Source organism: Chenopodium album, chromosome 18 (genome assembly GCF_948465745.1).
Source record: "Chenopodium album chromosome 18, dcCheAlbu1.1, whole genome shotgun sequence".
NCBI lineage: Eukaryota > Viridiplantae > Streptophyta > Magnoliopsida > Caryophyllales > Amaranthaceae > Chenopodium > Chenopodium album.
In genome coordinates, this window is record NC_137851.1 from 41,868,914 (window position 1) to 41,895,694 (window position 26,781).

Here is a 26,781-nt window from a genome sequence, read left to right on the forward strand (position 1 = left end):
GAAGAATGAGGCGTTGAGGAAGAGTTGAGGCGTTGAGGATGGAGTGACCTGTTGAGGATGATGGGGTTTGGTTTTTTTTTTTTTTTTTTTAACTTATTTTTTATTTTGAGAAATAAATGTGGACTACTAGCTAATTGTTCTTTTTTTTTTTGGGAATAAACTAGGGGATCTTACTTGGGTGGGATTACAAATATCTTAAGGAAACAAAGTTGTAATCTATTATTGGATTATGACGAAGAAATTATTGGATTAAAAAATATGATGAATAAATTAAAATGGGTATTGGTAGCAACTTGCTAGTTTGTGGATGGTAATCTATTAATAATAATAATAATAATAACAATAATAATAATAATAATAACAATAATAATAATAATAATAATAATAATAATAAATCAAACTATTTATTTTAACGAATAAAAAACAGGTGTACAATAAATATTGTATATCCGTATTAATAGTGTCCTAACATGATTACTAGTTAGGGCCTGTTCTCATACGATTATTTTTAATTCAGTTCAGTTCAGCTCTAATAAGTTCAGTTCAGTCCAGTTCAGCTCCTAATTTCATTCTCTTATAAAATATTCATTTCATTTCAGTTTAGTTCAGTTCAGCTCTAATAAGTTCAGTTTAGTTCAATTCAGCTCAGTTCAGTCAATGAGAACAGGTCCTTAGTCTGCTATTGACTAATATTTCTCCTAATATATATACACAAACTTTTAAAAAGAAACCGGGCGTACAATAATTATTGTACATCCATTATAAAGATAGCCTAAAGTGATCAGAAGTTACCCCTAAAATGAATAAAAGTTACCACAATATGCATAAAAGTAACCCAATAAAAAAAAGGTTTGTAAGTAAAAGCAACTATAATATCCTTATAAAACTTATTTCATTGGCTATTTACATTAAAAATTGGCAAAAAGTTACCCTACTAAACTATTTTACGTTTTCTAAAGCATAATTAATTTTATCTAAGCTTATGTGAGATTATTTTTTGTAAAATAAATGGAATAAAGGTGAACATAATAGAGTCTTGTTTGTAATAATGTTTGACTTTACACAAATGTAATATTGAATCGAAATTAGCAAAAATGTAATCAAGGAGACCAAAGTCAACTAATACGAAATAGACCCACCCAAACTCGTTTAAACCTAAGCTAATACTCCAATTTGACCATTAACCAATACAAAATTGATGGCTTTTTCCAAATTTGACATGGACCCGATAGTTATTGTCTCGACTCAAAATTGATCAGACCTAAATCGAGGTGGTTCAAAAGGGTAACCTTGACCATTATGACAATCTTTTTAACATAATTGTGAAAGTCAAGTTACTATATAAATTAAACAGAAACAAAGTTACGTAGTGAGTTTTACCATTAAGTTTTATACAAATGTGAAATTCAATCAAATTAATTGTTTTATTATGTTAACAAGTTATATAAAAATGTTAAAGTCAAATTATTTTATACTTTTATTATGTTTTGAGTAAGTTTTTTTTGAGTAAGTTTCATACCTTTCATTTATCAGTGTCTTCACTTGCTTTATCATGCATTCTCTCTCCTCTCCTTATATGTGTGCCTTAATTGAACGTGTCAAATTAATAGAAACGAAAAAAGTATGTAATTACACATTAAGGAGTATAATAGCTTTTTGACGGACCATATATTATAATGTAAATTGATAAATAAGTCACTCATTATTAATAATTAAGTCTGAAATTTAAGGGCCTGTTCTGATTGACTGAACTGAGCTCAATCGAACTGAACTGAACTTATTGGAGCCGAACTGAACTGAACCGAATTGAACTGAACTGAATATTTTATGAGAGAAGGAAATTAAGAACTGAATTGAACTTATTAAAACTGAACTGAAGTGAAAATAATTTGAAGAGAACAGGCCTTAAGTTTATTATGAGCTAATATATAATAATTTTGTTAAAAAAATGAGTATGTTATAATGATATAGTATCATTTATTCATATATTATTATTATTATTATTATTATTATTATATTGTTATTATTATTATTATTATTATTATTATTATTATTATTATTATTATTATTATTATTATTATTATTACATCACTAATCATTGAAAAAAATCACTTAAACTAACCCCCAACTAATCCGTTAGAGACTTAGTTCTTCCTTCAAAGTAGAACAAACAAAACCAAATTCAACTAATTCTTCCCATAGAATAAAAAACCCCAACTAAGTTTTCCCACAAAATCGAACAAACAAAACCAAATTGCCCCTTTGTTATTCCAACTCTCAGAATTTCGCTCACCTATTCCTAATAGATTAACCCCAATAAAGCATCAAATTTGATTTTGATTTCGATTAAATATCAAATTTTAATTTGTTGGTGTAGATTGAAGAGAGTAAAGAACTAAATATAGATAGTTTGTTGCCATCTTCTAATAATATCTTGGTGCAACCTGAAAATAGCAGTGGGTAGATCGAGGAAGAAACAAAGACAAGTAAGTCCGGCAATTTGACTAAACTTGCTAATTTCTGTTCGTTAATTTGATATTTCGTTAACTTGATTATCTAGAGTAACTTGTATTGGGTTTGCAGATTTCATACATTGTAGTAGCATATTCAATTGTTGGCTTTTGAAAGTAATTGTGTTCTTGTGATAATAAATACATATTTCTTATCTTTTATAAGAATTAGGTTATGAATTTTCCATATACCAGAATTGCTGTTTTGATTCTTAGTATGTCAGGCTAAGTCTTATTGTGGTATAGAGATAAATTACTCAACAGAGTAATTTAATTGTGAGTATGGAAATATGATGAGATTTTTTTTTAAGAAATTAGATAATTAAGATTATGGTGTAATTGGTTTTATAATCTATATTATTGATATTAATTTGTGAAATCATATTTCAGATCGACTATTTGTAGTATAATTACTATTTTAATTGCTAGAATATCAGACTTCATTTTTATACAGTTTTATGTCTTATGATGGCCTGGTTTCCAGTGTCTATTTGCGTGAATATTGTATGGATGATAGTACATGATATTCATTTTATGCTATCAGTTGCCATGTTGTTATAAATAATACACACGTGTATTTTTTTTCCTCAGTTTACCCTCTTGACTAGACATATATTAAGTAAAGTCTACTCTTTTTGTTTATGTAAGCTTCATGGTTGATTGGTGGAGAGTGTATAAAGGAATGTTTTGATGTATGTTGCCCTCATGGAAATCTAGACATAACTTAGTTTACCCTTTAGGGAATGACACTATATCCAAGGATTTATGTCCATAGCTGTCTATTAGTTTATTATCTTATGTTATAGAATAATATCAGGTTATGGAAAACATCAACAAAGATTGGATTGATGCACCCCAAAGTGCCGAAGAATATATCAAAGGAGTTGAGAATTTTCTAGATTTTGCATTTCTAAATTCAACCATGGACACAGAGGAAGATGATGAACCGGAAATTTTATGCCCATGTATGAAGTGTGTTAACAGATTTTGGTTCCCAAGGGAGGAGGTTTTCAATCACCTAATTGCTAACAGATTTAACAAGAGGTATAAAGTGTGGAACTTTCATGGCGAAGGATTTACAACAGGGTCTTCTTCAAGGGGAGATGGGCATCAGTGTGATAATCAAAACACATTAGACAATATGGACGAGATGATTAATGATATTTTCAGAGATGTTATAGGAGGTTCAAGTTTCGAAGCAGAAGAACTTTGAAAGGGTCCAGATGAGAGTGCTAAAAAGTTTTATAAGTTGTTAGAGGATGCATGGGAGGAATTATATCCAGGCTGTAAGAATTTTTCTGTGCTTTCATACACAGTGCGACTCTATCTACTTAAATGTCTTAACGGGTGGAGCAATTCTTCTTTTGATAAGTTGATGAAGCTTCAATGTGATGCCTTTCCATTTGCAAAGCTTCCCTCTTCTTTTCATCATGCTAAAAAAATGGTTAAGAACCTTGGACTTAATTACAAACGAATTGATGCGTGTCCTAATGATTGTATGTTGTATTGGAAAGAACGTGCAAATGACAAGTCTTGCCATGTTTGTCAAGCTTCTCGATGGAAGTTAAATGAAAAGCAAAAGGAGGAAGGTGCATTGCCTGATGAAGGAGTTCCTACAAAAGTTCTGTGTTACTTTCCTCTGAAACCTCGTCTACAAAGGTTGTTCATGTGCTCTAAGACGGCTAAACTCATGACATGGCATGAAACTGATCGCAAGAAAGATGACAAATTAAGGCACCCTGCTGATGGACAAGCTTGGAAAGATTTTGATGTTGCACATCCTCAATTTGCAAGTGATTTTCGAAATGTGAGGCTAGGTCTTACTACTGATGGTTTCAACCCATACAAAATTATGAGTGTGTCATATAGTATTGGCCTGTTTTTTTATCCATTTATAATTTGCCTCCTTGGTTATATAGTAAGTCCGAGTACAATATCATGTCTTTGATTATACCTGGTCCTTCTTCTCCAGGTTATGACATTGATGTTTACTTGCAACCATTAATCGAGGAATTGAAGGAGTTATGGGAAGTTGGAGTTGACACCTATGATGCTGTGAAAGATGAAACATTTTCTTTAAAGGCAGCCTTGTTATAGACAATCAGTGACTTCCCTGCTTATGCAATGTTGTCCGGATGGAGCACCAAAGGAGAATTTGCCTGCCCTAATTGCAATCATAAGTACCTGAAGTACAACAGGAAAATTTGTTACATGGGACATCGTAGCTCTTTGAAAGAAAATCATTCGTGGCGTCGTAATAAGAGAGCTTTTGATGGTAATGTAGAGACAAGGCCTCCTCCTCCTACTAGATTCTCAGGTTTTGAGGTATTAAAGGATTAGAAGGGTTTGAAAATAAGTTTGGGAAAACTCAAAAGAAGGGAAGAAAGAAATTTCCTTGGAAGAAGAAATCAATTTTCTTTGAGCTTCCTTATTGGGAAACTAATACCTTGCGTCATAATCTTGATGTTATGCACATTGAGAAAAATATTTGTGACAGTGTGCTCGGTACTTTGCTTGATATCCCAGGAAAGACTAAGGACCATGTGGCAACCCGCTTTGATTTACATGATATGGGTATAAGAAATGAACTCCATCCAAAGAGAACAAACAATAGAGGGAAGAGTTTATACTCCAAAGCCTGTTTTTCTTTATATTCTAGTGAAAAAGACTTGTTCTGCAATGTGATAAAAGGTGCTAAGTTTCCCGATGGTTGTGCATCAAACATCTCCAAATGTGTCCAATCCAATGAGAGGAAGGTTGCTGGTTACAAGAGCCATGATGCCCACTTTATGCTTCATTATTTGCTCCAAGTTCCGGTAAAGAATACCTTGCCTAAGCAAGTAACATTGACTTTGATTAGGCTAGGATCCTTTTTTAGGGGTTTATGTAGGAAAGTTCTAAAGCCTAAAGATCTTGATGATCTTGAATCTAAAATCATAGAGATACTTTGCCAACTTGAGAAGATATTCCTCCTAAGTTTCTTTGACATATTGATCCACCTTCCACTTCATCTTGTAGAGGAGGTAAGGCTTGAAGGCCCTGTTCAAGGTCGTTGGATGTATCCGAAAGAGTGGTATTTGGGTAAATTGAAGTCATATGTAAAAAATAGAAGTCGACCCGAAGGTTCCATTGCAGAGGCCTACTTGGCAGAAGAATGCCTTATTTTTTGTTCTCGGTATCTTCACGATGATTTTAGTTCAAAGTTGAATGGAGCACCTAGAAATGATGATGATACTGCATCCAATGAAGATGGAAGCCTTTTTCCTAATGTTGGACGTCCTTTAGGTGTAAAAAAGAAAAATAAAGGCAAAAAGGTTTCTTTAGATGAGGACACTTTGATGAAAGCTCATCGCTATGTGCTCTTTAATTGTGATGAAATCAGTGATTACATAAGGTCCGTAAGTAATTTTAAGGTATTATTTCATATTAACTATATTTAATCTTTATTGTTTATAATTGACTAATACAACTAAGTTGCTTTGTGATATGTATGTAGTGAACATCAAGATTTTGTGAATCGTCAAAGAAGACAAGGTAGACGGGGTAAGCGGAGTAGGTGGGCAAGAGCACAAGAGCACAATCATGATATTGGAGCATGGTTCAAGGATCGTGTACGGGAAGAAAATGTTTCCCAAGAAATCAAGGCTTTATCCCAAGGTCCTGACTATAGTGTGAGAAGTTTTAAAGGGTACCTAATAAATGGTAACAAATTTCATACAACTGCACATGAGTCAAAAAGGAAAACTCAATGTAGTGGAGTTAGTGTAACATCTTCAATGTCGAGTTTTGCAAGTTCTAGGGATCAAAATCCTGTTGGGGATGTAAAATATTATGGAGTGGTGGAGGATATCATTGAGTTAGATTATTTTGGTCATTTTAAAGTGGTATTGTTTCGCTGTAAATGGTTTCAAGTGGAGCAAGATGAGTTTGGGCTAACATGTGTAAATTTTAAAAGGTTATGCTATACTAATGACCCTTTTGTGATGGCTAATCAAGTAAACCAAGTTTTTTATGTGCAAGATTCCAAGGAAAAGCATTTGCATTACGTTATGGAAACTATCCCCGGAGACTTCTTTGATATGAGTGAAGAATCAGATGGTGATGTTGGAGTTTCTTATTGGAATGAATCTGCTAGTGACGGTGTTCACCTAGGGGCAACTGTTGATGATGACTATGATGTTAATTGGTTGAGAGAGGACTTGCCTTCCACTACTGTCGACGTTCTAGAATACATGTTAGATGTGCAAGCAGAGCCGGAAATGGATGATTCGGATGATGAAATCGAGGACAATACTCTATGGGATTTCATGCAAGCAAGTGAAGATGAAGCTTAAAGTATGATTGGTCCTTTCTAGTATTCTTTTTTTAGTTACTTTGAAGTAATAAAAGAATAGGGATTTTAGCTTAAACATTTTTGGTTTTGTTTGACTGCAAAATTATCTGTTTTAATGACCAAAAGTTTGGTTTTTTTTTTTTGGTTTTACGATTATTTCATAATCTCTTGAAGCTTAATTTGTTTGTTTTGGATTATAATCAGCCAACTGCCCAAATAAAATAAACATGAAGTTCCAGTAGTCATATCTCATCTTGTCCTGGGTTGCTTGGCTCAAAGCTTCTTGCTTTCTTGACTGACATGTACTTTATTGATTTCCCCCGTTTTATGTCTCACATGCTTGCAATCGTTACGGGGTTTCGTAAACTGCTTTTGGTATTGGTATAACCTCTTAAACTAGCTTTTGTACTTTGCTTGTAACGCTATTAGATCAGCTTATGAATGTTGTGAATCATATTAGTCAGCTTGGACTGCCAGAGAAGCAGCTGCTGAGAATGAAAAACTATAAGAAATCAGTCTTATTTTAATAATCTATTATCCAATTTTATTTTGCATTATTGTTATTTTGGTAATATATTTGTGATTGTGATATGTATGAGTTTTGTAGAATACATCAATGTGATTTGATAAGCTTACGAATGTTGGAGGAGATATTAAGAATTTCCTAGCTGCCAGCCACCCGCAGCAGCAGGCAGCTGCTAGTCCCTACCAGCAGGTAGTCGCTAGCCATTAGTAGCTGGCAACCTGCAGTTGGCAGCCTACAGCTGGCAGCCTACATCTAGCAGCCTGCAGCTGGCAGCTAGCCGCCACCAGCAGGAAGTCACCAGCGGCATGCAGTCACGGACTGTAGGCAACAGCAGCAACTTAGGTAAAAATATGCTGAATTCTTGGGTTTTTATTATTGCAAAGTATTTGTTAAATTGGACTTTAAAATAAGAATTAGTTTGACAAAATTTACTTTTGATTGAAATCATGATGGTAACTAAAATTATATACTTGCAACTTTGTAAGTATTAGTATTCTCATTAGATATATGGTATATATTTCAATTAGATACAAATATTATAAGATCTTGGGGATTTTGTGAGTTAATGGATATTTTTACAACATCCATGTCTGATTTTGGAATTTTTGGGTATATATCCCTTATGCTAGATAGCAGGATTTTTATAACTGCTGTCCTATAACTTGTGCTAGAAACAGGTGATTAAATTCTTTTGGACAGTTTATTCCTTGACATGATTGCAATCTTGCCTCTTACTATGCTGCTACAGCAATAGTTGTTAGATTCTTTGTACTAAGCTCAATGCCTCCTCAATTGACGAAATTTTTGCATAGAGGAGCTTGACTTTGAACTTTTTTCACAGAATATTGTCAGACAGCTCTTTGCACTTTCATCTATCCTCTCCATGCTCAACATTGTATGTAATTTGGGCATAAGAGCCACTATGAGCATCCTGCAAATTTTAGTTTACAAACTTTGAGTAGCTCCGCTATATTCTTGCCTGATGGGCTCATAAAATTCTGCAATTTACAGTTCTAAGGCAGTCTGATGCTCTGGATCTGTAGAGATGATACACCTCAAGTTAAACGAATTTTAATGTATCAGGTTAGAAGTGAATCACTATGGGTCATTCTGCCTTTGTCCAATAATTGTTCTTAATGCGGCCAATGAATTTTTTTGTTAGGTTGCTGTAGAAGAAGCAGTTAGACTTCCCGTGCTGAACCCAAAACTTCTCTTGGCAGAATTTGTTGCATAGATGAATTTGGCTTCAAAGTGGTTGTCCTGACCCCCTTGTCTGAATTGCAGTAGTGCTCTAGCTGAAGTATAATTAGCCAGCCTTGTGTGCTTTCGTTTTCTCCAGGTGATATTTATATAATCTGATCGCAATCAAGAGCCACAATGAGTGCCTCAAGCTATGTCTCCGATATGATTTTCACGCTACTTCTTTGAAGAGGTCCCTGGTTGACATTTGGTCAGAGTGATCTGTTGATCTTAAGTTTTGATGATGACTCAAGAAACCTAAGCAAACCCATAGGTGTTTTAATTCTTTGTCTATTAGCTTTGATTTATTGACAGGTTTATATATGCGACAAAGTTCTGGAGTCAGAATGGAGCATGGAACAAGGTCTAAGGATAAGCTATGGATGAACAACGTAGACAATCAGAAGTCAAGTTCACAATCAGAAGTCAAGTTCCTTGAGTGAGGAACTGAAGCTCCAGAGTCGAAGCTTCACAGTGTGTCAAGGAGTCTAATGTATTTTGATCTTTATTTTAGGCTTCTTGTATCTATGTTAAGTACATCGTTAATTGATAGGGTTTAAGTGGATTTAATTTTATTTGATAAAGATTTTATTTTCCGTATTTTAACTTGATTTAATCTTATTTCGAAAAATATCTTTCTAAGTTAAAATATCTTGTTAGTTAAAAGATTTTCTGTTTTGATTCTATCCTACTGTTTTGGGAAATCTGACTTGGGAAATACTCTTTTGAAAACGTTTGTTTTACTTGGTCAAGGAAGTTGAGAGAATAAAGGAAGCAGTAAACCACTTCCTTGTAAAGCGCTTTAGCTTGCTGCCCAAGTACCCACGAATTACACTTCCTAATTTATGGAAGTTGTGGCTTAGTGGAAGTTAAGGCAAACGGAAATAATTTAACTCCTTTTCTTTGGTATAAATAGGATTGGTTTTCTGTTTTGAAAAGTACACTTGAGCATTACAATCCTTAGCTTTTTGAAAAGAGTTTAAATCCACTTAAGTCCTTGAGTGTCTTTGTACTTTGCGTTTTAGAGTTTAGTCTTGAGTTGTATTGGGGTAGAGTTTGGGTAAACTCTAGAGTGTTAATTTGCTTTGAGTGAAGCAAGGAGAAAGAGAGAGGTTTTTGAGAGTTCAACTGATTGAGGGATCAGTTGAAGGAAAAATTAAGTTCGTTGAGGAACTTGAGTTTAGAGTCTTAATTTGTAATAGGTTGTTGCCCTGTTATTATTAAGAGTTGAGATTAAAATCCCTTGTGGTCGTGGTTTTTCTTCTTGATTAGGGCCAAGAAGTTTTCCACGTAAAATCTCTCTTGCACTTTAAACTTTTTTGTTTAAGTTCCTTCAAGAATTACGCAAAAATTACCCTAGTTCCTCTACAATACAATTCACCCCCCTCTTGTATTGTTCATTCGAGTTAACATGATCCCATATTCTTTGGAGTTTCTGTCTTGATTGATGACCCAAGTGCCTCATGATTTAATTGTTCCTTAATGGCTGGGCATCAAGGAAAGGTTGAACAGTGGCATTTTGCACAATATAACTTTTGTTACCAAGGGAACTTGATGGTGCATTATCACTCTGCTATGCTCTTAAAACTTCTGCCACATGTCGCTATAGGCACATTTGTCACAGGTTTTCTTCAGACTCTAGGCTCTTCTTTTTTTTTCTTTTTGTTTATATTCAAACTGATCGTTTAATTTGGCTGTAAATTCTGGAGCTCGGGCTTTTGTTTCCATTATCTTGTTACTATCAAATCGGCTTGCTAGTAACTTGCTAAGGATATCTCACCCCTCGTAGTACATCAGAAAATTGTGACATTGCTGCAAGTCAGAACTCGCATTGGCTTGAAGATCTGCCTGTATATGCGCTCCTCAATTGTCATTCCATTTTTTTTTTGGAACTGTTGTGTGCCAGACCACTCAGCTCTATGGCGGCTAGCGCATTCCGGGTTAAGGACTTCCAACTCTCTGTACTATTTGTAGCATGGGCGCTTAAGAAGATAAGGATACTTTTCTGAATATTCGGCCGCTTATAGCTGCTAGACAAATTTCCTCGAGGCCCTTGTTTGTTGGTAATACCCCTTGTATTGCCTACGCACCTGCTAGAATCGACAATTGTAAAGTTCTTTCATATGCACAAGTTTGTTGTAGCATACTCATCCTTACATTCATATTCTGAACTTGGTGTAGCATACAAAAGGTGTGCTGCAGCAACATATTTTTCTTTCATACTCCTAACTCCGAGCCTATGACTGGCCCTCTCACGCTGATCACACCAACTCCATTGCAATTAGAGATGCCACACAATACTGCCACCAAGGGAGGAAAAGGCTATCATCCTATTTTTCTGTAGCAAGAAGATGAAGAATCTAATTAAAAGAATGACATCACAGTTTTTAAAGAGTTCTTGAAAACATTTGACAGTCATTTGAACTAGCAGGAGACTCTAGTGAGACTTGACATAATGACTGACATTCATTTTGCAGGGCATCACTAGCACATTTTTTTCTCTGAATATCATTTGATTTGTGTTATACTTGGATTTCAAGAAGTGCCTACTAATGCCCTGCTGCTACCTTGTTGTACTACTGCTGCTACCCGTCTTCTACATTATGTTGCTGCTACACGTTGACATTGTCTTTTTTATTTCTTTTTTTTCTTTTTTTTTTTCCTTTTTACAAAGACTGCAAGTCTTTTGTAATTTATTTGTACTGTATAATTAACATCAATTCTACTCGTATGAAAATAGTAACTTTTACATATGTGTTGTATTTTCTACATTGATTTAGCTTAAAAAATGCTGTTGTGAAATGTGAAATCCACCAACCACAATTACCGGTGCTAAATTATTTTTTCTAATCATTTACTATTGTTGTCATACACACCTTTATGTTAACGTTTTCAAATTGTTGAATAGATAATAATTTGTTCTTATTGACAATAATCTGTTTATTATTATTTTTAAACCAATGTTTTAAATAATAACCTATCTTATGTAAGGCAATGAAAACACATGAAACAATCGTTGTCTTAGATACCTTGAAAAAACATTTTTAAAATTATTACATTAGCAACAATTTTAATATTGTTATCTTTTTGGGCAATATTTTTAATAATTGTTATCTTATGTAAAATAAATAACTACATTTTACATATTGTTGTCTTACGTAATCTAGAGCAACACTTTTCAAACCGTTTACTTGTATGCTTACAACCCGTTTCGAAGTTCCTGTTAAGAATAAAATCGTTTACTTTTCAAATCGTTTACTTTTCAAACCCGTTTCGAAGTTCCTGTTAAGAAACTTCTGGAAGTTCCATTTCTGGAACTCTTCTTCTAACTTTACTTGTATCCTCGTGGATCTTCTAAAGTTCCTCTGTTTCAGTTCCTACTTCAGCCCTCAACGCTTACTGAACCTGCAAACATCACAACACTAGAAAATCCTTATTAGATGGAAGTTTGCTCAATTCTTAACATCATCATCAAAACCTCATAAGGGTTACCAAGTTGCCCCTTTTTAATGATGACAAACTGAGCAAACTTCTGAGGATAACAAAGTAACTCAGAAGGTTAGTTTTTTCATTTATAAAAACAATAAAAGAAAACTAAACTAAATTAAAAGACTCCTACACATATATGACCTATATATGTATAGGATACTTACCTTATGAAGCTAACATATGCAAACACATGTTTACATAGTTACCTTCATGGTTCCTTAGCCATCATCATGCTTGTCAACCATAACACTTATCGTTGTTCTTGTTCCTCTATTGCTTATCCTATATTGCTCAAGTTCCTTACATATATACCTGTCATTACTCAGGTTCCTTGTATCCTGTTCCAAGCATAACTTGCTCCTTCTATGCACAACTTAACATACACGTTAGATAGATAATCATCATTAGTTTATAATCATCAAAACCTAATTGCTCAACTAATCTATAATTCCTTATTTCTGTTTACTCATTCACTATTCGCTCTTTACTAGTGCAAAAATTTGGGTATGAAGTGTACGTTTGGTTTATCCACTTTCAATGGTCAAATTTAGAATTTTAAAGTAAATTTATATGGAGTTTGAATTATACTTGTTAATATAGTTTTGTAGTTACAATTCTCTTTTGTTAGAGAATAAGTCATATGTACATTCTTTTGGTAGGAAAATTTTATACTGTCAATTGTCAAGTGCCATGAGATAGTTTGTTGTGAGCTGTGAAGATTGGAAGAGCCTGCTGGGAAATTTTGTCTGGTACTCTTTTCTTTTTAATTTATATATGATCTTTTATATATCGTTCTCTTTTGTATTCTCAGATTTTGTGAGAGTCCCGTTCTTTATAGTCGATTAGAAAATATGTGACTGATGCTTGTGGAACTTACCTGTCCACCATATTGTAAACTGCAAAGGTGAAAGTTTTTTTTTTATATGTTCTAAACTTCTGATATTGTTTTAGTATTTCCATAAATCAATACTCAAATCAATTCTCTTGGTCTTACTATGTAGTATAGTCTGAATATTGAACAATGTTCAATCACGTACTGAACATTTCATACAGTTGCTGATGCGTTGGAGTATGGTTCTGCACTATCTCGGTTCTCTTAGTGGCTAAATGACTTGGTCAAGGTGTTATGTTTGATACTTTTTCATTCTTTAATTGAGCTTCGAACTTAATTTACTTTTTATTTTGGCAGGACATAACAACCTTATATCCGTTAACTCTTTATCCAACCGACTAACGAAACTTGTGAAGCTATAAAGGTGAAGTTTTTTCATACTTATTTGTGGCTTTGATTCTGAACTTTAACTTTCTTATATTGTGGATAATTGTAGGTTTTCAGAACTTAGATTGTAGTGAATAATTTATGAACTTTTATTTATGTTTAAGTGTGGTTAGAATCTCCATTTTATTTGACCAAACCTTAGCTTGTACTGATGCACTTGTGTCTGCATTCCAGAGGATGTGACTCAGCCAAGCAGAAAAGGTGGCAGCAGAGGAAGGAGGAGGATGTGAATTATCGTGTTTCAGCATATGTTTAAGCATTGTAATTGTTTATATTTCTCAATGAAATTGTAATATTACAAGTATTTATTAACAAAAATATCTAATTTTATCAATTTTAGTGAAAATAAAAAGGCAAATTTTTTTATATTTTTTTGGCATAAAGGGCACCGGTGATCAGTTTAAGGGAAATCGCTGCCCATTACACTTTTTTTTAACTACGCTTGATAAAATGGTACTAGTTAATTAACAAATGTGTTACATTAGTTTGCAAAAAGTGATATATAATGTCGAATATAGTGATAATTTATGTCAAAAGATGATTGGAAAATGTTACCTAATAGTCAATAAGGTGTTACATTAATTCACAAAAGTGATACACAAAGTTGGATAAAGTGTTACCACATGATTGAAAAATGTTACTAAAGATAAGTAAGTGATACATAAAAAGTAAAAAGTAACACTTTAAAAATGATACTAATAGTATAAAAAATGTTACATAAGTGGGTTTATAGTAACACTTTTAAAAGTGTTACCGTACGTGACCCAAAGTGTTACATAAGACCTAAGGTAACATGGGCAGATGTATCACCCACTAAAATGTTACCTATTGTCTATAATAACACTTTTACCACTTTATGTAACACTTTTTGGGTGTTACTTAAGGTTAGTTATGTACTAGTGAGAGTATTAATAAGGGCACATACTTCTGCCCTAATGGCAATCCTTGCACCAACAGATAAAGACTTAACTTCTTGAAAATCACTCATGGCATCGAAGAAAATTTCTTCTTCTTGAACTTCTTCCGTGGGAGGATCTTCAACAGGTTTAATAAGGAATGATGGGTCTATTGGATCCTGTTCATCAGATATTAATTAAATTACCAAGGAATCTGAAAGTGGAGAAGTGTTGATGCTTGGCTTCTTGCTAGCAGGAGGCACTCTTCTTTTAATTTCCAACAGCTCTCAGTAGAGTGGCCCCCTACCTTGATGATATTTGCAGTGTGCATTTGGATTCCAACTAGGCAATCTCTTTTTAGGAGCAAGATCTTGAAGGGATCCAACAAGAGTGATGAGTCCCTTGGCATGAAGTCGATCGTAGGCAGTATCATAGCTCATCCCAATAGGAGTGAAGTCTCTTTTAAATTGCTTCTTTTGTCCTTGATTATTCATGGCTAGGACATCATTCAAATTAGAGGTACTAACATTGTTACTAGAGTAGGTGTTTTTTGAAGAATAAGGATTTGTCGTTCTTCTTTCCTTTCCAGCCACTGTTGTTACTCTTGTTACAGCTTTCTGTTTTGCAAGATCATCTTCAATCTCAATGCATATGTTATAAACAGCTTTGAAAGTATTTAAATTGCATTGATATTTCAAATGTTTTAGATATTTTTCTTGGAGGTTCTTGATGAACATCCTTACAGATTCTTTATCATTGGGAATTTCAATCATTCTAGCGGAAGTTTCCTCCAACCTATTATAGAAGATAGTCTATCCTTCATTCTATTTTTACTTAAGCATTTCAACTTAGGGATGTCATTGGCAGAGAACTTTTGCGTAAGAAGTTATTTATCCACTAAGACCCCTTTGGAGCTAATTCCAAAGTACTTGTAGTCATTAGAGATTTGAATCAAGCTATCTTCCATGAGTTTGATGGTCTCGACTGGTACTTGCTTGTTAGGATCATTAACTTGAGTAGTAAGCCCTTTAAGCATCTCGGCAAGTCCATTGACAGTTTGTTGAAGCTTCTCGAATTCTTCCGGACTGGCCATTATTATGAACTTCTTTCTGGGTTGAATCGGTCTATCAAAGAGTTGTATTTGAACGAAGGTGTTGTCCTTGATTAAACACCCTTCTCTCCTTGACCAAGTACTGTAAAATTAAACCATTGACTCTTTTAATGACTCGACTCGAATTGACTCTTATTGTTTATTAGGTTGAAAAGGCAAAAAATGGGTGCACATTTTGGGAATTAAGTATGGGGATAAAAATTAAGTTTAAAGAAACATGGTTTATGTTGGGAGGATAATATCCGACTTACCCCCCTTAAAAAATGACGGAAAAAACACACACGAGACTTAGACATGGTCATGGTGAAAACATATATACAAAGTGTGTGCATTGATTCGTGACTGAAAGTGACATGCTAAGACTCGTGTAATAACCATGGGACTATGTGAGTAAACTCAAATAAAGACTAAGGGCATGTTCACATTTACTTAATTTCAGTTTAGTTCAGTTCAGTTCAGCTCCAATCAGTTCAGTTCAGTTCAGCTCTTAATTTCCCTCTCTCATAAAATATTCATTTCAGCTAAGTTCAGTTCAGCTCCAATTAGTTTAGTTCAGTTCAGTTTAATTCAGTTAAGCTCCAATCAGTTCTGTTTAGTTCAATTCAGTTCAGTTCATTTTAGCTCAGTTTAGTAAATGTGAACAGGCCCTAAGTTAAGACTGTGATTATTTAGTTAATTAATCAAAAATATTTTAGACTCGACGCGAAGACTCAGAAAGAAAAAACTAAACCATCACGAAACGATGGAATTATCACGTCGCGTTGGCTCCATCGCGGTGCGATATGACTATCGTGTCGTGATGAAAGATGACGTTGTGCGGCACAAGTCAAACTTCCACACCAAAAAAACTGGAATATTAGTTTAACTTGTTTTCAGTAAATCTTTCAAAAGGGGTAAGCCTATAGTCTTACTAAGTCAATTAAGTATGTTTAGACGCTATTAATCCAAATTAACTAATTAATAAAGCAAAGTCCTTTTAGTCATTGATTAGTGTGTTAAGACTTTATTTACAAACACAAAAGGTTAGTTTAATCACAGGTAAAGATATGCATGAGTAAGGAATGCACAAGTAGTCAAATAGTCATAACATGATGCAATGAGTTTGCAACCTAACCATGGCTCTAGTTCTCTAAAGTTCGAGGATTATGGTAGTCAAAAGAGGGTCCATGGTTATGAGTCTGGATGCATCGCACAGAAGCCTTATCTTTGGAAGGGTTGGCGCGTATGGATGGGACCCCGCAAGTTGAACTTGCTTCCATGGTTTGGTGAATTCACAAACTCATATGTACCCATCGTTGCACGGAGCGTTCGATTGGGTAGATGGAGTGTAAATTCCCAGGGACTAAAGCCATATGAAGAACACATATGGGTTCAGAAAAGAAGGAAAAACTCAATCAGGAAGTAGAATCGGCGAGATAGTACTAGAATCGGTCAAAACAAGAAGGCAGATTCCTGGCTCGATGTCATAAGAACTCGGCGTGAGAAAACATGGTCTATCGCGTCGCGATAAGGCTATCACATGACGATAGACACAGACACTACTGTCTTACGATAGTTCCTACGCTTTACAGCAATTTTCTCTTTTCTTAGGATTTTTCGATTTTCACAATATATTATGTTTTTAACGCATAAAAATCATATGTTTCTAACGCATTATGGATGGTCTTTCCAATGCGAACCTTTTGTATGCTTATGCCACAATGTTAATCAAAATTACGCACATGAATATCTAGAATCTTTCAAGTCTCATCCACTCATTCTAAGTCAATTACAAAATTAAATTTTAGTAATCAAAATAGAAATCCTCCCTAGTGGAGTTGCCAAAAACTTGTAGGGAATTTTTCAACACTCAACTTGAGCCTCACAGTGATCATGCTTTTAGGCATAGTGGCATCCAGAGAGAAAGAAGCTAGAGATGAAAGAGTCGACAACAAGTTTCTTGTAAACCATTCACGGGTGTGAAGGTTACACCCCATTCACGATCACGGAAATCGCTAACTCCATAGTAGTCCGGAACCATGACTGGATATTCGGGGATGATGGTACGAATCCAACCTAAAAGAGATTGAACCCGCCCTAAATGGGCCTCTACTTAATTCTTATGATATTCATGTGCGCTTTTCGATCAACATACATTCATCAAATTAATCCTAAGCATATTTAATCTACGTTGGTTGATTATTAATGCACAAATAAATCTATTATTGGCGATCACTTGAATTAAAATAATATGAACCTAAATCAAATTATTAATTATCTTATCAGGCATGATTTCAAGTACAAATTCCCTTTAAACCTGTAGTAAAGGGCGTGATCAAGCAATAATAATAAATCAAGCAACATATAATAATTGACACAACAATCATCATCATGATCAATATCATAATTAGCAAGATCCTAGGCATGATACCAAACGGATTAATAACAAATTCTAGCATGTCAATAATAATAAAGATCAAGATTTATCCCTTACATGATACTAGAAACATGAAAGCATTCTAACATGATACTAAAAATCATAACAACATGTAACTAGGAATTAAAACAAGATTCTAAGCATGATTTCTATATCAAAGGAACAAGCAAATAATTGAATTACTTACTTTGATGCCTCGTATCTCTTTCTATCAAAACAATACACACGTTAGTAAACTTCAAGAAAGATTAAATCAAATAAATAAATCAAATAAGAATTGAAATATGGATTGGGGAACTATTAACCTTTCACATCGAGGTCGAAGGCAACTTCTAGAAGGGCTTGGAGTATTCTAGTCTCGCAAAGGACGTATGGTGTTTGTTAAGAAAAGTATCAAAGGATGTATTTAGAGATGTGTTTAGGCTAAGGCTAAGAAAGTGAGAGAAGAAGCTTTATCTTAGAGAGGGAAAAAGATGATGATTGTTGGTGAGTGAAAATGGAGGAAAACAACCTCTATTTATAGGGAAAAACGACGAAAAATATTAGAAAAGAGTTAGAATCCCACTTAGGATTCCATCGTGACATGAAAAATCCAACGTGACGCGATAGGCACATCGCGACGCGATATTTCTATCGCTCAGAGATGCTTTTCGGAAGATAGAATCCGTACGGAATTCGACTTCCAATCAAATTGGGTTAATCGAATTTCCGTACGTATTCTAATTTTATCAGAATTAAATCTATTAAAAACAAATGTTTTATCCAATATAAAATTCTTAGTCTTTATCTTTTCAAAAACAGAATAAACTAGTATAGAACCCGTGCAATTGCACGGTTTTAAAAGTTCAAATATTAAATCTTTCAAAACTTAAAACTATTGTTATTAATTTATTCCACACTAGTAAAAATCGCCTATAGTATTCATTATTTCATAACAATAATGTGTACCCATTTATCAGAATACTCAATAATAATGTGTACCTATTTATTCAAGAAAAAATTGGTAAAAATATTCTCAACTTTTAGAGTTTTAGCTATTCGCTCAAAATAATCCCAACTTTGAATTATTGTTAATTAATTTGAACTTTGGAAGTCATTCACTCAAATGTATGAGCCGGTTTTAACTCGTTAAAGATGTTTTTTTAAAGTGATACATGTCACCATAAGATTGAGTGAAAATAAATTAAAAAAAACCTTAAGAAAATTAAAAACATAAGACCCAATCCTCAACCCACGACAACCCCACCACCACCCGTGTCCAACATCCCTCCTCTCATCAGACCAGCCCAAGTCCCTGACCCCCACCCTGCTGCGCCCAGACCCTATCATTCACTCTGACATTGCGCGCTCTCCCCTTCCCGTGAAACCACTAAATCCCACCCTGAAATCCCTAATAACTCCTTCTCCCAGCCCACCACATAAAATCCCCCAATCGCGCCTTCCCCCACCCTTCAAGGGTAAAGCGGCAGTAAATAGCAAGCTACAACGAATGTATGTACCCCAAACATAATAAAATAATATCATTCTTTTAGGATTCAAGTCTTGTACTGTCCATCTAGTTATGAAGAGATAATTTATTATATCCATTAGTAATAATATCTATACTATTATCATAAATATAGATATAATTAAACAAATGTGTTTAATAGGTTTAATAAATAATTTCATTTTGTTATCATAAACTAATAATTATATTAAAATAAATTTGTTAATTAAGTGTATAATATATAATTGATATAAATATTGTTTTAAGACATGAATATCGGTCTCAAAAGATCAATTTTTTGGTATATATTCTATTACCATAATCTTCTTGTATCTAGTTTGACAAAATATTTTGATAATCATTTATAGCTAACGAAAAAGTATTGAAATTTCATTAGTTATTTAACTTATCATGATTTATTAATAAAATGATATTTTTACATTAAAGTCTTTTTTAAGACAATAAAGTCTTCTATTTAAGGGTGAGAAATGAAGCAATTTTTTTTTAAAGTTAAGGCAAAAAATGTTAGTTTTGGTTTTAAATGCAATTGCACGTTTTAAAAGGTTTTAGACATACACAAATTTTTATAAATCTGAACAAATCTTTTGTCAAAAAGAATCGTAATTTTATTGAAATAAAAAGATGTCAAGAATCTCAAGATCATATCAAATATTATATTCAAGATAATAAAAATAATTTGATGTATGATATTATAAGTATAACCCGGGATATATTTGTCACATATTTTATATGAATTATCATATTTAAAAAGGAGGTATATTATGGTAATTGGCAAATATTTATATTTTTTATTATATAGTCTTTGATTTTTCTTCAAAAAAAATATAATCTTTGATTTAGTTTATATATTTAGGAGTTTAAAGTACAACAGGAATATTTTAAACCATAAAACAACACGTGTCAAAATATAGTTTGAGTGCCCTTTGTTAACTACATATATAGATAGATTGCTTTATTTAGAATTTAATAATATAAATTACAATGTAAAGATTTTGCTAAAAAGATCATCGTAAGTATGGTAACACTCGTCATGTATATTATGTTCTACTAATTTAACAATCCGTCGTACATGTTTAGATGTATATAATATTATAATAGGATACATAAATTTTGTATGATAATGGAATTTGCCAAGTATAGTACAAAATTTGGTTCACAAAAAAAAAAAAAAAAAAAAAAAAAAAAAAAAAAGTATGTAACAAAATTTAATTTTCCAAGGAAGTATAGAACCCGTACAAAATTTTTAATATCAAATTTTGGCAAAATTTAGTATTATATACTATTATAAAGTATGGTAAAAAAAATTTGTGACATTTTGTACTTTAAGAAAAATAACTACTAAACAATCCGTCAATGATGATTTGATATATAGTGGAAATATTTTGTATTTTTGTGAAATTTTCTACTTTAACTACTAAATAAACAATCCGTCAATAGTTTGATAGATAATTGAAAAATCTTGAAATTTTCTACTTTAAGGATAATGAAAATATATTCTACATGGGATCAATAAAATTTATTTTGTTTTTGGCAAAAAAATATTATATAAGATCAATCAATATTATTTTAGTATATTTAAACTGTGATATCTTTCTATATTATGCGTAATATTTATAGGTAATCTAAGATCTTAGAAAATTTAGTGAATGATTGCTTTATTTGGGATAGCGGAAAAGAGCAGGAATTTTTTTATATGAAAGTGACACGAGGAGCTATTGTTTGAGCGCCCTCTGTTTTAGTATAGTTACTAGGTTAGATCCCGTGCCATGCACGGTGATCTATAGTTATAAACTAAATTAGCCCCGTGCGATGCACGAAATAAAAAATTTCTTTGAAATAAATATTATATATGTACCTCATATGAGAAAAAAAAATATAGATACAAAACAATTAATTGCAATGGTATTTAGATCTAAATAATTTTGAAGATAGTAAAAATTTAACCAAATTATACCATACGGAGTACTCTTAAATCGAGAGTAATTATATTTGGAATCCAGATAGATTTTTATAAATCAATAATAATGTATAAAAAAATGAATAGAAATAACATATTATAATAATTGTCTTCAAAAAAATATACTCCGCATATAATTTAATAATTTAAGGTTAAAAATAAGAAGGTTTCAAAAAATAAGTAAAAATAAAAATAAAAATATGATGTCAGCAATTAATTTAGGCGGGAAATTTTTTTACCCCAACTTGACATCTGTACAATTTAAATAGGGGATGATGTCAGCGGTTGTTAATTTAGTTATATTTATAGATAGATTAGAACTTTCTAGAGGATTCTAGAAGCTAATGATAAATCCTAAGGGAGTTAGGATTGAAAACAACCTTCTAGAAGATTCTAGAAGCTTGTAATAAATCCTAATGAGTTTAGGAACAAGGTTAAGGTTAATGGACCCTCCACATGATCATTGGGTCGTAGCCTCGTAGGTAATGCTCGGCTTGGGTCCAGTTTAGTATTTTGTCCATAACTTCTTCATTATAACTCTGATTTGGGCTTATAATATATCGTTGAAAAGCTCTTTTCAAACCCCATCCAACTACACAATCATTGGACCCAAATTATGAACCAAAATAAACTAGTTTGGACGTTTTTATAAATTGGACACCAAAAGGATGATTTTAAGGACACGAAACGAATTATTTTGGTTTAAAACATTTAAAGAAAGGCTAGAAATGGTTAAGGCTTAAGGAAATTCACGAGACTCTTCAAATCTTCACCTAACTCGATAATCAAAGACGTGAAAGATACTCATCAGTGGGTTTGGTTTTTTGGGAGACATAATTAGGTGTTTATAAGGTACTTTAAGATATTATTGGCCGCAATCCAATGCGCCTCTCCTGGTTTGATTGGTATCGGCTCGTAGCACTCAATGCATACGATACATCTAGTGTTGTACATATCATAGCTGTAGGCGTCGTTCGAGATGCGCCTACGTTAGAGACAACGACTAGGGACAAGGAAAGTAGAGAGCCGCCAACAAGTTTTTAAGGAACTTGTAAACAGTTCATGGATCACAAAAGGCAACCACGATAAAGGGACAACGAAAGGCAACAACGATTGACCCGTGAAGGTTACACCCCATTCATAATCCATAAGATTACTAACTCCATATGGTTCGGAACCACGAAAGGAGGATCGGGGATGATGGTACGAAGTGAGTCATGGAGTCACATTCGCCCGTATTGGCCTCTACTCGATTCTTATAGTGAAAAGTGATTCCTGAGATCTCAAAGGCATGCAAACAAAGATTCAATTCGCTCCAAACTATTATTATGCTAAATTGGTAAAATATTAATGCAACACATAATTCTAAAATATTGTGATCACTTATTAAATAACAAGATTAAAAGGGAACCTAAACCGGTCGTCCAAATTATCTTATTAGGCGTGATTTTCAATTACATATTCCCTTTAAACATGCAATATGGTGATCATAAAAACAATAAAATAAACATTAATATTGGAAGCAATTCAACAATAAATTGTTAGTCAAATCAAATCATCATAAATCTAATCATGATACTAGCAACAAGAATAAAAATAAGAGTAATTAAGTGATTAATTACTCACTTTCCGCGTTTCCTTGAACTGCTACATCATGAATAAACTGTTAGTAACTTCAATAAAAATATAAATCAAATTAAATTAAATTAAATGTAGAGTTGATTTGGTCCAAACCCTCAGTTATTTGTACCTTTCATGCCTTGGTTTAAGGATGGAACCTCGGGTCAAGTATGGACTCCTTGGAGTGCTTAAGGGATCAATGGTGTAATTAAAAATATAGGTTCAAGGCTTAGAATATGAGAGAGAGAGAGAGAAGAGAATGATTTTTGGTGTAGAAGAGAGGAAGAGAAAATGATTTTGTGCCCCGAACTGTAGAAAGGAGGGGGGGTATTTATAGCGAAAATGAGTAGAGGGAACACACGGAACCCTAAAAAGATAAAACCCTAGTTTTGGGGGCGCTGTGACACGTCAGGGGTTTGCCGCGACACGGCAAAGTCTGTCGTGACACGGCAAAATATGTCGCGACGCGGGAAAGTAGCTGCCCTAAAAGATAAAACGCGTGCAGGTACGGACGCGGAAAAAACACGAAATATTCCCGTGTCACGGTATGTGTACCGTGACACGGTACAAGATGCCGTGACGCGGCAAAGTCCACCGTGGCGCAGCACGTGGCGCCGTGTCACGGTGTACAGTTTACACGAAAAATACATGAAAAAAGCACCGTGACACGGTGTAGCATACCGTGTCACGGTAATATGCACCGTGCCACGTCAGCTTTTTCCGCGTAGCGACATTATAGTTGCTGCGCGGTAATTCCTGTTTTTTATGCGTTTTTAATACTACGATAACTTTTGATCTGTATCACCGAATAAGGCATATAATATATCATTGGAAATCTTATCAAGTCTACTTTCAAACCCAATTAAAATCAGATCAAAATAATTTGTAGATTTTATGATATGACCGTTTTAGTGAAAGGGTGTTGGTTTTGGGACGAGTTTAGTACTTTGCTCATATCTTCTTCATTTTAAATCGGAATTGGGCTTATGATATATTGTTGGAAAGATTATTTCAAGGCCTATCTAACCAGATAATAATTGGATCAAAATTATAGGGACACAAAATCAGTTTCTTTCGGTTTTGTGATGTGGACACCAAAAGTGGAAAGTAAGTTATGGTTTAGGGAAATGAGCTAGGAATTGGATTGGTTTATGAAATGTATTGGGAATTAATATGGATTTCAGCACTCCAAAGGTTAAATACTCAACCCGACCAATAATGGCGGTGAAAGGTTGTTCATCATCGGGTTTGGTTTTGGGGAGACATTTTTAGGTGTCTACAATAGCGTACATGATTGATCCTATCAACGAAGAATATGGGATCTGATTCATTCTCTCTCGACCATCAGGTGTCTTTGGACACTGTTTCTTGCTAAGAGTTACACCATGAGACATGTATAGATGGCCCCACTTGGCGTCTTCCATTTGGAATTATGTCAGTACCTTATCGACATAAGTATTTTAACTTAGTCTAATCATCCTTTTAGATCTATCCTGATAGATCTTGATGCCCAATATGTATTGTGCCTCTCCCAAGTCTTTCATTGAGAAACATTTTCTAAGCCAAGTCTTTACAGACTCTAACATTGGAATATTGTTTCCAATGAGCAATATGTCATCGACATATAAGACTAAGAATGCGATGTCACTCCCATTGACCTTTTTGTATACACAAGACTCATCTGGATTCTTGATGAAGCCAAACTTGCTTATCACCTCATCTAGAGTTGTTCATTTGCGGGCTTGGGCCAGACATGGGCCGGGCCAAATCCTATAATTTTGTCCAACAGGCTTAATATGCAAGTCCAAGCCCTTTTTAGCGGGCTTAATATGTTGCCCATACCTGCCCTCTTAAACGGGCCAGGTTTGCCCACGGGCTAACGGGCCTAGTGACTTTTGTTATTTTCAGTGGATTTATTTCTTGAAAATTTGCAACCTATAATTATTGATGGTTTAAAATCTTAAAATATAAAGAGTATGTATGATATGAACTATGAAGTAATGAAAAGATGACACGTTAGATTTAAAGGGTACTTTTGTTTATGTTGTAGAGAGAGATAAATGACAATCAAATATATAAAGACTCTTCTAGATATCTAGTACCTACTACTTCGTAGTATTGTATAAACTTTGTACTTTATTATATATTTTTTTAAGAAAATATTATTTAATAATATACAAAACGGGCCGGACGGGCCGACCCGAAATATATTTACCATTGTCCATGCCCGCCCATTTCAAAAAAACGGGTCGGCCTTAGCCCGTCCATTAATTTATTTGTTTTTAATAAAGTTGTCCAAGCCCAAATTTTAACGGGCTGGACGGGCCGGGCCTAGCAGGTCGGACTGTCCATGAACAACTCTAACCTCATCAAGTCACAAATTCCAACTTCTGCTTGCTTGCTTTAATCCATAAATGCATTTCTTAAGCTTGCATACCTTCCCAACATTATTTGATCTTCAAAACCCTCGGGTTGTGTCATGTACATAGTCTCTTCCAAAATTCCATTAAGGAAGGTGGTTTTGACATCCATTCGCCATATTTCATAATTGTAATATGCGGCGATTGCTAGGATAATCCGAAAGGACTTAAGCATTGCAACTGGTGAAAAGGTTTCTTCATAATCAACGCCGTAAATTTGCTTGTAACCTTTTGCCACCAATCTAGATTTGTATAAATATACATTTCCATCTTTGTCTGTCTTCATCTTGAAAAACCATTTGCTACCGATACGGGCAAATCAAGCAAGTCCTAGACTTGGTTTTCAAACATGGAGTCCATCTCGGATTTCATGGACTCTAATCATTTGGCAGAGTCAGGGCTCGTCAAGTTTTCTTGTAAGTCAAAGGCCTTTCTTTCTCATCTATTCATTCTTACACAAACTAGTGTGCAAAGTAACCAACTCACTAACCAACTTACACAATCTAGTGTGTAAGATAATGAATTTGTTAACAAATTTACACAAACTACTGTGTATTCTACACCCTTAAACACAAACTTACACAAACTAGTGTATAAGTTATCCAAATAAAACAATAAAGTCAGTGCAAAAATGACCGAAAAACCACTAAAAGTACTAAAATTAAGGGAAAAAGCGTGAACTTCTACCGCACTCTATCCCCCTTAAAGAAAATGAGTTACAACCCTGTAACTCCACTCAAATCATCTCAAGACAACTTAAGGCATTCCCTTTTTATTCAATCTTTGGTTAGACCATAAAACTTCTATCTTATTAGCATCCTTGTTGCGTGCACTCGTCATGTAACCAATCCTTTACTTAAACCATACTAAGAAGTCATGAGTAAGCAATAATTAATACCACTATCCTCATGGAGTAATCCCAATGTACTTTTACCAAGGTCCTTGCATGGCTAGTCTATTAGCCACCTTTACCACTTCTTTCTCAAATCTCCTGTAAGCATGAATACTTTGGGTTCTATATATCCCTTATTACTCAACTCCATGACTCATGATATGATGAAACATTTTAGAATTCCTTGTCCTCACTTGCATACATCCTTCAACACTTCAAACCCAATCTACATATCATAAGCTTTGTTTTATATCTTTTGTCACACTATAACCTTATTCGTGAAGTTCCAAAACCTTCATCCCACAAATGTTATTCCAACATCGTGGACATTTTTTTTTCTACAAAGTCTCAAATCATGTCATGTTGATTCTAGCATAGTAACCATCATTATAGAAAAACTCAAATAATCCCAAAATTTAATTTCCATTCGCCCTTGGTAATGAATATTCTCATCATATCCCCTTTATCGTTATATTCACTGCCAATCATTTATCCAAAGTTCTTGTATACACTCCTCCAAACTTTTGAAAAATTTATGTAGTTTAAAACGACATTCTTAGGTGCTCCATGGAGCCTCAGATCACCA

The 26,781-nt window shown here is 33.8% G+C and overlaps 1 protein-coding gene across 1 annotated transcript; it reads left to right on the forward strand.

Moving 5' to 3' along the window:
* The first annotated feature begins 3,330 nt into the window (after positions 1 to 3,330).
* LOC145592157 (uncharacterized) lies at positions 3,331 to 6,844 on the forward strand. Its single transcript, XM_081648617.1, has 5 exons — positions 3,331 to 3,694; positions 3,827 to 4,366; positions 4,483 to 4,600; positions 5,008 to 5,904; positions 6,007 to 6,844. The coding sequence occupies exons 1-5, from the start codon at positions 3,331 to 3,333 to the stop codon at positions 6,842 to 6,844; spliced, it is 2,757 nt and encodes a 918-aa protein (XP_081504743.1).
* The last annotated feature ends 19,937 nt before the right edge of the window (positions 6,845 to 26,781 follow it).

Excerpts from the sequence above, each read along its gene's own strand:
- LOC145592157 (XM_081648617.1), top strand. The coding sequence starts at position 3,331 with ATGGAAAACATCAACAAAGATTGGATTGATGCACCCCAAAGTGCCGAA. Across the intron at positions 4,367-4,482 it reads CAACCCATACAAAATTATGA|GTTATGACATTGATGTTTAC; the intron begins GTGTGTCATATA and ends CTTCTTCTCCAG. Across the intron at positions 4,601-5,007 it reads TTTTCTTTAAAGGCAGCCTT|TGTGCTCGGTACTTTGCTTG; the intron begins GTTATAGACAAT and ends TATTTGTGACAG.